The 12321-nt window shown below is 45.7% G+C and overlaps 1 protein-coding gene across 4 annotated transcripts in view; it reads right to left on the bottom strand.

Annotated features, from left to right (window-relative positions):
• Osbpl2 (oxysterol binding protein like 2) overlaps positions 1-12321 on the bottom strand; it is a 52211-nt gene that overhangs the window by 31920 nt on the left and 7970 nt on the right. For 3 of the 4 annotated variants that reach the window (XM_059262072.1, XM_059262070.1, XM_059262071.1), the window contains one exon: positions 1764-1897. The exons of the other annotated variant lie outside the window; for it this stretch is intronic. In XM_059262072.1, coding sequence (XP_059118055.1) covers positions 1764-1800 — 37 coding nt within the window. In that variant the 5' untranslated portion in view covers positions 1801-1897. The remainder of the gene's footprint in view (positions 1-1763; positions 1898-12321) is intronic. 4 annotated transcript variants of the gene reach the window in all.

The raw sequence follows: 12321 nt of genomic DNA, 5'->3' as shown, positions 1-12321 counted from the left end.
TCAGGAAGAGTGAGGGTCCATCTCAGTGCCAGGACACACAAAAAGAACACTGCTGTGTGGGGCAGCACCCCTACAGCTCATCGCAGTCTACTGGGATGATGGAGAACATCTGAACATCAGTAAGGCGGAAGCCATCTTTGGGAAACATCAAGACAAACTTATCCAAAAGCTCAGGGGTCTTTGGAGTAGTATCTGCTACACTGAGTCCCTGGGTGAGAGGGAACTTATATGGGACTTGTGAGTAAGGAGACATTTGAGGTGGTCACTCCATGGCAGGCATGGCCTCCCAGGTATGGCCTGGGGACTCCTCCTCCGAGGACTACTGATGTGGTTCCACAGCAAGCTCCACTTGTAGGCACACACTAATGGGGAACAAAACCACTGAGTTTCAACCATGAATAATGAAAATTATTCCACTGAGTTTTGGAAATGGCAAGGAGCTCAGTGTCTCCTTCTGGGATTTCAGTAAGTCCACAAGTGTTATCGGCCAGCAACTGGGACTGAGCAGTGAATGTCTGATTGTTCCATACCCAGATGCTCTACAAGAATGGAGGTTCTTGCAAGCAGGGGGACAGGGAGGAAAAACCCTGGTAGGCCTGTAACTGGGGAGCCACTGCAATACTTCAGAGCTCAGTGTTTGTGTACCTAAAGTCAAGGACAAGAAATGGAACAGACCAGCCTTGAAGTCCCTTTCCATGGGCAGTGAGTAGTCCTTCACAGAAAACAAAAAGGGCATTCTGAATATGGACCTTAAGGGACAGCATAGTAGATAATAGAAATGTTAAGGAACAGAGAGCTGTGACTGGAAGAGTCTACAGATGCCTGGGGGGACCCAGTTCTGTCAGCACCAAGAAGAAGAGCAGTTCTCCTCTGCCCTCTTCACTGATGTCCTCTGTCCCACCTACCAACCACTGCCCAGAGCTACAACTCTCTTCAGCCAGGCACAGTGATGCATACCACCACTTACAACGGTCACTTCAAACATAAAGACTGAGCTTTAAGATTGCTACTGTGAGGGCAGGGAAGGTATTTGTGTCAGAGTATGTGTGTTGTGTATGCTTGTGTTCCCATGCATGAATACATCTAGGACAGATGATGGTATTACATAGCTCCCTCTATCACTCTCCATTCGGTCTTTTGGGACAGGGTCTCTCACTGAGCATGGAACTCAACATTTTTCTGCTAGATTGGCACATCAGCAAGCTCCAGCAATCTTCCCGTTTCTGTGTGGCCTCCTCCCCAGAACTGGGGTTACAGGCATATATAGCCAGGCCATGCCTAGCTCCTCCCCCTCCACCAACATGGTGGCTCACAACCATCCACAACTAAAGTTCCAGGAGATCTGATATCCTCTTCTGACATCCACAGGCACCAACCACACCTTAATGCATGTGTAAGGAAGTCTATGTCCCACTGACTATCCCTATAGTTATTTTATTTTACTTGCATGTCTTTTTTGCTCACATGTATGTGACTCACATGCATACATACAGGCAAAACAGACATACAAGTAAAATAAAATAACTATATTCAGGGAGGTTCTTTCAAAGAATCCATCCCACACTATCCTTCATGTTGTCTCTTAAGATCCAGTCAGGGTTCCTCTTATGAGAGAAGACATCACTGTCTTTCTAAAAAGCTAAGGTCTCATCTAACATACCCCTGGCCTTGCTGTGCTGAGCCAGGCCAAATCCCACACTCCAGACCCCAAAGATTCCCACACAAGATGCAGTGTCTGGGTTATGTCTCTTGCAGTTGCTCACCTGTGACGGCATCAAAGAATTCTTCCTCCCCGTTCATCCTTTAGTGACCAGGCTATCACTGTTCTGGGGTTTGGTCTTCCTACTGGATCATATCTGATCTATATTTACGTAGAAGTTGTGTGAATACTGGAAATCTGAGGAAGAAATATTTTGGAATGAACTCAGCTTCTAAAGCTTATGCTCTGGAAACAGCTTTTAAATACCCATATTTTTATTTTGACTTTTGGGGTTTTGTTTGTTTGAGACAGGGTCTCATTATGTAGCTCTCTGGCTCGCCTCGAATTGACCTAGAATTCAAAGATCCTCCTGTCTCTGCCTCAAGGGCTGGGATTAATGGTATGTGTACCATCATGCCCAGCTAAATACTCATTCTTTAAATTGATCCAATTGATCTCCATAAGGGCCGGGTGCATTGGCACAAGCCTTTAATCCCAGCACGCCCCAGGAATAGGCAGTAGATTTCTGTGAGTTCAAGGCCCACCTAGTCTACAAAGGGAGTTCCAGGTCAGCCAGGGCCATACCATGAGACCCTATCTCAAAGAGAGAGAGAGAGAGAGAGAGAGAGAGAGAGAGAGAGAGAGAGAGAAACCTCATGTCTAAGGAAAGAAAAAATGAATTATAACAAATATACTCTTCAAGCATCAGGAATGAAAGGATGAATACCTAATATAAAGATGAAAAAGAAAGTTGGCCTTGTAGCACACTTGTAATCCTAGAGGAAACTAAAAGTTCAAGGCTGATGGCCAATCAGATGGCTCAGTACTGATAAGGTGGAAAAAACTAACCCCTGCAGGCTGTCTTCTGACCTTGCATATCCCTATCCCCCCACCACACAACAAATAAATAAGTAAACAAACAAGCAAAACACTAAATAAATGAATAGGTCAAGGCCTAGGTCCAGGGAGACTGCTCAGCAGTTAACACACAAGCAAGCAGACTGGAGTCCAGAGGCGCAGCCCCACACATGTAAATCCTGCAAGGCAGTCTGCCTGTAACTGCAGCTTCAAAGGTGGGGACCTGGAGCAAACTGACTAGCAAGTTCTGAGTTTGATTACGAGACCCTTAAGTGGAAGAGCAACTGAAGAAGATTCCAGACATCAGTCTCTAGACTCCACATTCATGCACACACATACATGTACACGTGTACCCTCATACATGAAAATACGCATGCACGAACACACACATTTAAAAATAGAATGAGGGCTGGAGAGATGGCTCAGAGGTTAAGAGCACTGACTATTCTTCCACAGGTCCTGAGTTCAATTCCCAGCAACCACATGGTGGCTCACAACCATCTGTAATGAGATCTGGCTCCCTCTTCTGGCCTGAAGGGATACATGCAGGCAGAACACTGTACACATAATAAATAAAATAAATCTTAAAAAAAAAAAAAGATTTAAAAAAAATAAAAAATAAAAATAGAATGAAGCGGGGGGGGGGGGGGAGGCACACCTTTAATCCCAGCACTCGGGAGGCAGAGGCAGACAGATCTCTGAGTTCAGGCCAGCCTGGGCTACAGAGTGAGATCCAGGAAAGGCTCCAAAGCTACACAGAGAAACTCTGTCTCAAAAAACAAAACAAAACAAAAAAGAAGTGTGAAAAACGAGGGCTGGAAAATGTAGCGCAGTAGTAGAGCGCTTGCCCAGCATGTGTAAGGAAGGCCTAGGTTTCAGCAGTATAAAAAAGAAGTTTTTTTAAGAGTTATATTTTAAGGCCGAGCAGTAGTGGCACATGCCTTAATCCCAGGCAGATCTCTGTGAGTTCAACGTCAGTCTGCCTGGTCTACAAAGCAAGTTCCAGGACAGCAAGAACTACACAGAGAAACTCTGTCTCAAAAAAAAAAAAAAAAATACATACATATATACATATATATATGTATATATGTATGTATGTGTGTAATTATTTACTGTTGTTCAGGTTAATTTAGGAAGAGTGGGTAGTTCGAGTAGTTTCAACAGGCATCACATGAAGGTGAGGCTCTGCTGTGAGTCATAAGGAGCTGGATAACAAGTACCAGACGGCCACAATATTTCCCTTTCATCTACCTCAAGCCAGCTGTTCTTTCCTTTGTGGAGCTGGGAATGGGACCCAGGACCACACACACTTATGGATCACTCCACTAGGAGTGACATCTCTAGCCGAGAATCAAGACAACTCTGTAACTTAGTTCTGGCATGTAACCAAAAGAAGCTTCAATTTTCTCAAAACTATCTTAGCTTAGCATTTTAGAACTCCTATACAATAATTTCTCCTGTCAGGAAGAACTGTTTTGTTTTGTTTGAGACAGCGTCTCTCTGTGAATCCCTGGATGGCCTCAAATTTACAGAAATCCACTAGCCTCTGCCTCTGGAAGGTTGAGACCAAGTATGCCACCACACCAGCCCAGGAACAGTATTTTAAAACAGTGAAGCAAAAATTCAACCTGTATCCAGGCATGCACTCCTTTAATTTCACCTTTTTTGTTTTTTGTTTTTTCGAGACGAGGTTTCTCTGTGTAGGCCTGGCTGTCTTGGAACTCGCTCTGAGGACCAGGCTGGTTTGAACTCACAGAGATCCACCTGCCTCTGCCTCCCGAGTGCTGGGATTAAAGGCGTGAACCACCACTGGCTGGCAATACCAGCATTTTTCTAGGCAGAGGCAAGAGGATCTATGAGTTCAAGGCTAGCCAGGCATACGTGGTGAATACAAAACAAACAAACAACAACCTTCAAACTGTTTGAAAAGGTTTATTTTTTTCTGAAAATAAGTAGAGTTTCTGAGCAGTTGCCTGTGACACCTGACAGACAAGGAAAGATCCAAGTGAGAAATATGCCTTCTGCCCTTGGAGTGGCCCACACAGTACTAGAGACAACACTCACCCAATCTCTGAAGCTTTGCATACTTATAAGCACCTAAGCTTCTAATCATCAACCAACAGGTATTCAGCGCGTACGCACGCACGCACGCACGCCATGCTTTGGGTACTTCCCTTTTCTTCGCTCCCTTCCCAACGAGCTATATAACTTAGTTATGAGGCAGACACCTGTGAAGCAACACAGAGAGCTCCCACAGTTCACTGCATGGTCTGCTGTCCCTTGTAAAGCAAGAATGTGCTGCTTGCTTCTAATGCTTAACAGTGCAGAGCCAGCCCTGAACCACCTACAGCTGCAGGAGGAAGGTAAGTGCTCTGAAGGAGAAACAGCTAAAGCCAGGTTGGGCACTATTCTGTCCTGCAGGTAGTAAGAGACAGCCAAATAGCCACCTATGTGCTATGTCTGTCCCTCCAAGATGGATTTCTACAAGGTGACTAGGCCAAAGGCCTGCCCTTCTCGAGACAGAGTCTCTGTAAAGCGGCCCTGGCTGTCCTGGAATTCACTCTGCAGACCATGCTGGCTTCGAACTTAGAGATCCGCCTGCCTCTGCCTCCTAAGTGCTGGGATTAAAGGCATGCGCCACCACCACCTGGCCGGCCTGCCCTTGTGGACAAATAAATCATCAATGTCATTCTGGAGGGTATACGCTCCCAGTGACAGGTCAGCTCCCACCTATACAGACACACTTGCCCTGGAGTGAGTGTCCCTCCTCCTTTGGCCCTTGCACAGCCTACCTTCTATAGAAGTGATGCAGCAGGAACAACCTCACCAGACACTGACTGGTACCATTTATTGCATTTTCCAACATCCCAAACTGAGAGCCAGTGTGTTTCTGCTCAGTATAAACTGCCTACTCTGCAGCATCGCTACAAGAGCACAAAATGGACAAAGCCAAGAGGCCAACCCAAAAGCTTCAACAGCAAAGATGAGACAACCTGGATATCAATGGACTGCAAATAACAGACCTATCAAACACAATGATGGCTCATGTTCCTAACGACACTAACAAAGAGGTGACCGGTCACCAGTAGTCAATGAATTATTTTGAAAACAAGGAAAGAAGGGCTGAAGATGTGGCCTGACTGATAAAGTGTGTATCTAACGTGCAAGAAGCCCTGGGCTTGATCCCCAGTACCATGTAAACCCTAACCCTGTAATCTCAGCATTCCAGAGATGAAGGGTCAAGAGTTCAAGGTGAGGCCAGCCCAGGAAGCATGAGACCCTGTCTCAAAACAAACAAAAAGAGTAGAACTGTTTCTTAGCCCTTGGCTAAGATCAAATGTGACCAAAGAAGTAACATTCAGTTCATTCTTGGGGGGAAAAAAACCACATGGCCAATGAAAGCCTTCCTGCTGAGTAAATCATGCCAAAATGCAGCCCAGGATCTGGCTTCATCTACCAACTTAAGGAAGTGCTCAGAAAAGGATTGTGCTAGACACTGTGGGAGCCCAAATAGCAACACTCAGACTCTGGAACCTTCCAGGCCAGAGACAGTTTCTCCAGGAAACAAGTCACAAAGGAAAGGAAGAGACAGAGTGGTAGAGGACAGACATTATCCCCACTGAGCAGCGGTTCTATGGTAGTACGTGTTACACATAAAAGAAGGCATAAGTTAACACACATGCTAAACTATATAAGCCCATATTCTCATCTCAACCTTATACCTCAAATGCATGCATTTTATTACATATAAATCACCCACTTCAAAAGCCACCTTGAAGCCTTGTGTAGTAGCATATATATGACCCCAGCAGTCCCGAGGTACAAGCAGGAGGATTAGGAAATCAAGGTTACACTGACTAGAAAGCAAGTCAGAGGCCAGCCTGGACTACATAAGACTTGTCTCAAAATAAAACCACAAACAAGTAAGTGAAAAGCTATCTTGAGAGGCTACAGGTGTGGTTCGGTTGGTAGAACAATTGTCTAACATTTATAAAGCCTGAGATCAATCCCTAGTACCTGAGGAAGAAAAAGTTACCTTTAAAAAGACACAAATGGGGCCGGGCGCTGGTAGCACACTCTGGAGGCAGAGGCAGGTGCAACTCTATGAGTCCAAGGCCAGCCTGGTCTACAGCGTGAGTTCCAGGACAGCCAAGACTACCCAGGGAAACTCTGTCTTGGAAAAACCAAAACAACAACAACAAAAAAAAAAAAACAAAACAAAAAAACAAAAACAAACAAAAAAGACACAAATGGCTGCCAGGCAGTGCTGGAGCACATCTTTAATCCCAGTACTCAGGCTGAAGCAGGTGGATCTCTGCATTTGAGGCCAGCCTGGTCTACATAGTAAGTTCCAGGATGGCCAGGGATATAGAGAACCCCTGTCTCAGAAAGAGAAAAGGGGGGGGAAGGAGAGAGAGGGAGGGAGGGAGAGACACAAATGGAGGCCAGACATTTGGGAGGTAAAGGCAGGCAGATCTCTGTGAGCTGGAGCCAGCTTGGTTTACAGAGCAAGTTCTAGGACAGCCAGGACTACAGAGAGCCTGTGTCAAAAACCAAACCAAACCAAAACATCAAAAAAGACACTAACAGGACTGGAGAGATGGCTCCATGGTTAACAGCACTTACTGCTGCTGTTGCAGAGGACCATGTTTCAATTCTTGGCACTAACATGCAGCTCATAGCTGTCTATTACTCCAGTTCCAAGGGACCCAATCCTCTTTTGACCTCTACAGGCTCCTGCATGCATGTAGTGCATGTACATACACTCAAGAACATACACACAAAGTTTTTTTTTTTAATAAAAAAAAAAAAAGACACTAATATTATGCCTGAAGCCAAATTCAGACAAGGCTGTATACAGCTCAGGACCTCAGAGAGGCTGGTGTGATAACTGGACATCTGGCAGCATGAGGATCAAGTTCACGTGTAAGGTGTTAATGACATGGTTTTCAAGAGGCATCATATTCTAGAGCTGTACATAGACATGCATGCAGATCAGGTAGCAGCCTGCTAAGTGTCTCTTCTAAAGAAAGAATCAGAGTAGACCCACAGCAGAACAGGCCATGGAAGAACAGGCTGGACACAGGTACACAAGGGACCTTGTACATTCCTGCTGTGTTTGTAAAAGCTCCATGATAAAAAGCATGCTGCAAGCTGGCCTGCTCTTTTTACATGCTTTCTCATCTAAAGCAAAACCCCTAATGTTAAAAATAAATTACAGAAAATCATTGTAATAAGGGCATAAAATGTGAGGTCAGACACAAGCTTACTGGCTACTGGGACACTATGGTCACTTTGGTCTATGTCCTTGCCACATGTACCCTGGTATCCAACTACAATCAAGATCCCATCCTGGGCCAGGTGGTGGTGTTTCACACCTTTAATCCTGTTCCAGGACAGCCAGGGCTACAATGAGAAACCCTGTCTCAAAAAACAAAACAACAACAAAAAGAACCCACCCTGGAAAGCCTTTTTACAAGACTCCATGAGGTCAAGGGCCCAGTCTTCTCATGCAGCCTCAGGATGTCTCACAACTGTAAGTGAAACCATTAATTCTAATTAACTCCCAGCATGGCTGTAGGTGGCCTGGAGGAGACAGAAGGTGCTCAAGGACCTGAGAAGATTGCTGTCCTCTGTCAGGCCAAATCTGGTGCCATTTCACTAGTTTTCAGCAGATCAATATCCACCAGAAGCTGGGCCTCAGAGATGGGGCAAGGCTGGCCACAACAATGTTCCCAGGGAACTCTCCTGATGGACCTCTACAACTGATGTGGGGATCTACAGGAAGAAGGGGCTGTGTACCACTAAAGCACTTAGGTGCCCAGCACTCCAGATGGCCCACAGGGTGGAAGAGCACCTACCCTGGTCTGTCCTCAGATCTTCTGCAAGTCTGTCCCATCTCCAGGGTCCAGTCCAGAACATGGATCTCAACATTCCTGTTACCTACAGGCTGTGTTTTTTCAGTTTAGCAGAACACCCTGAGAGAATGCAAAGCTGTGTTTGGGAACTGAGCCTCTTCTGTTAAAGGAAACTAAGTTTGGCTTTCTGAACAGAACATACCATTGTGGAGAGTTGGAGTGCTGCAGACCCAGAGCCAAACTCTCTTGGGTTTTCGTTCTTCTCCTTAATTGCCATTCATTGCCTACCTTATTGTTTGACCTAATATCCCTTTGACTACCAGGCAAAACCTCTGGAATGTATTCTTAGCAGACTGCTGGCTTCCACCAACCAAAAGCTAAGAGCATCATCAGACAGCAACACCCTATCTACAACCTACAGCAGAAGATTCCAAGCTTTGCTGTGCTGCCTACCTCATGTTCCCTTTTGTTCTGCAACTACACAAAGTTCATGACACTGCCTCCATAATGGGACATTTTACTCGGGACAACCCCAATCCTTATTCTTGGGCCAACATGACTCACATTCAGCTTAGAATAAAATCTCCTTTTCCCTTTGAGGTGAGGGCTGTGGGTTATTTTGTTTCCTATTTATTTATTCCTGTGTGTATACAGGGATGAGAAGGTATGTGTGCCACAGGTACATGTAGAGATCAGAGGACAACTTGTGGAGCTGTTTCTTGCTTCTAGCATGTGGGATGGAACTCAGGTAAACAGGCTTGGCAACAAGTGCTTGCTGTGGAACGGTCTTTCTGTATGCTGTGAATATGTGTTGCTACTACTGGTTAATAAAGAAGCTGTTTTGGCCTATGGTAACACAGGATATAGGCAGGCAGAAAATCCAAGAGATATAGGGAGAAGAAAGACAGAGTTGGGGAGACATTGTGCTGTGAGCCGCCAGGACAGCAAGATGTAATAGAACACAGGTAAAGCCACAAGACAAGTGGGATACATAGATGAACAGAAATGGGCTAATTTAAGATGTAATAGCTAGCTAGCAATAAGCCTGAGCCATAGACCAAACAGTTTGTAATTAATATTAACCCTTTGAGTGATTGTTTTATAAAAACAGGAGGGACCGAGAAACTTAATTCTACAGGTGCTCTTACCCACTGAGCAACTCACTCACCAAGTTCTGTGTTTTGTGTGTTGACACAGCACTCTGCCAAAGTTGAGATCACACACAAAGTAGATGGAAAGGCAGACCTTACTTCTTGGGCAATGGACATACAGATTCTCTTGCTCTCAGAACCAACCCACCAGGACTGTGCTTCAGGAAGGGCTCTGCAGCTCTCATTTCTTTAATCAATGCTGTCTGGTCAGGTATTTCCCTCTCTGAAGTCTACAGAAAACCCAGGAAATTAGCTCTGGCTAGTTGTCATTTTGACCTTCCGCCTTCTCCACAAATAATTCTAGGTTAAGGGCAAGGCTCTTTCCTTCCATCTGGTACCCAAGCACGCCATCACTGTAGCTCCTCCCCAACCTGGGACACTCAAGAATTGTTCTGCTACCCATTAACTACCCACGTGTTTCAAAAAGAGCCCCACCAGGCTCTCTTGAAGTACCCTCTCTTTGCTGTCTTTCATCTTACAAGGACCTGACCCAACCAGGCCCCAAAATGTTCTACTACTTCCATGAATTCTCCTACTTTACTCTTACAATGTATCTTTAGGTTATTTATAAAATAGATCTAGAGCCAGATATGCTGGCACATACATATGATCCCAGAACACAGGAGACTAAGGCAAGAGGATCTGGAGTTCCACGACAGCCTAGTACACACTGAGACCTTTTCTCAAACAAACAGGAAAGGAGAGGGAGGGAAGGAGGGAGGCAGAAAGGAAAGAAGGGAGGGAAGAGATCTAGAAGTATGGACAATGAGTCATTAGAACAACCAGGGGGATATCACTGTCAGCTTGCTAGAAAAAAACTAGTCATGGGAAACCTCTGCTGTTAAAACCAGGTAGGGCGAGCTAGTAGGTCTCTACAAAGCACAGCATGAGTAATTTGAACATTCTAAAGCCACTTTTTCTCACATACCTGTAATCTCAGCATATGGGAGGTAGAGGCAGGAGGATGGGGAACTCAAGGCTAGCCTGGGCACATGAGACCCCATCTGAAAAACCATTTGTGAAACAAACAAATGTGGCAGAAGCTCTCTAGTTAGTTTCTGTGGGCAGATGCTAAGTCTCCAATCTCAAAACCTCTGCTTGACCAGACAGGAAGCTCATGGATGTTACTGAAGGACTTGTCCTGTCCCAAAAGACCACGCAGCAGGATCATAGAGCAGGAGTCCTCAAATCGTGAAAGTCTCACAAGTGCCTAAGCTAAGGCTAAATGCCACAGCATTTACTGTCAAAGTTGACAGATAAACTCATGCAAAGGGCAAAGTATAACATAACTGATTAGGACCAGTCAGGGTACCACCATATCCTCACAGAGCCAATCCTTCACTCAACATGCAGTCAGTGACCCAGCATGAACTCTCTGGGTGTGTCCCCTAGATGGGCCTGTCAGACCCCAGACACATGATATGAAGAAAGTGTTACTCAGGAACACTGTGAAGAGAACATATTCTGCAGTGGTCAAAATAGCTCTGCAGGAGTTCAAGGCAGCTCTGCTGGACTGAGGTGGAGGATGAAAAAGCTAAGTCACAAAGACAAAGTTGGCTCCACGATCTGAACACACAGCTACACGAGCAGCCCTCCCCACAGCCCAGAGGCAGCTAGGGCCCAGGCTTCCATTCCCCACCCTTTTCCCAACATCTCCTAGAGCCACCAGTCCTGGGGTCAGAACGGCCAGGCCTAGTGAGGGACCCTCCTTCCTTTCTCCTGCAGCAAGGCTACCTTGGGTGGACAATGCTTCTTGGCTGTGTTGCCTTTTTAGCCACCTTCTTTCTCTTCAGTACCTCTGTCTTCATCTGTCACCTTACAACACGCAGCAAGCCACCGTGCCACAGAAAACATAGAGGTATGATGGAGGAAGGGGTGTTCAACATGAGTCCATACACCAACTACTCTAAACAGCCTGGTAAGGCAGTGTGATCCAATGGCCTCACAGGCTAAACCACTGACCCAAGAGTGCTTGACAGCTCCGAAAGGGTAGGAGGAAACAAAGCACATTTTCCAGCCCCATAAATCTAGGCCTGTGCTGGGGCAGCGGCAGTATAGCCTAGCTCAGTTCAACACCACAGCCAATTCCCAAAGACCAAGCAGGAGACAGAGAATGAGACCGTCTGTGCTTGTCTGTCTCTTCTCCAAACCACCTTTAGTTCTCGGTTCAACAGCCACTGGACAATGACTTTGTTAACACTGATGAAAGAGCAGATCTGAAGAGCCCTGTCACGGTACAAGTGTAGTGTTTTGTTTTGTTTTTTTACAAATTTTGTATAAATTTAGCATCACAAAAACAATCCCTACTCTTTCACAACAAAAGCCTTTCTTTGGGAAGGAAGCGAGAGTGGCTGGCTGGCGTTAGCCTTGCCTGCAGTCATCATGGTGAGAGTGCATGGGTCACGCAACCTTTGCTTTAAGCACAGGCAGTCTTGAGGAAGAAATCAGAAGTGACCTTTACCGAACACTGGCTCCTTATCCTTTAGCCAAACAGTTAACTCCAGCTGTACAAGAAGTGTCATTATAGGCAAGACAAATGGGCTTTACCCTCCTTAGCTGTCACAGAGCCTCAGCTTTCTTAGGGTTCCCAAGATTTGCAGTTTTCTGCCAGGAGCTACACAGTCCATCCCAAAGTAAAACCTAACCATTCTTAGAGCTGTGTAAGTGAACAGCTGGCCTCAGCCTCCAGTCTCCACTCAGCAAGTAGCAAGAGCAACTCTTGTTAGTGTACACCTGCTGAGCAAATTTTGCAGCC

Source organism: Peromyscus eremicus, chromosome 4 (assembly GCF_949786415.1).
Source record: "Peromyscus eremicus chromosome 4, PerEre_H2_v1, whole genome shotgun sequence".
Classification (NCBI taxonomy): Eukaryota; Metazoa; Chordata; class Mammalia; order Rodentia; family Cricetidae; genus Peromyscus; species Peromyscus eremicus.
This window is presented reverse-complemented; position numbering and strand designations above follow the sequence as displayed.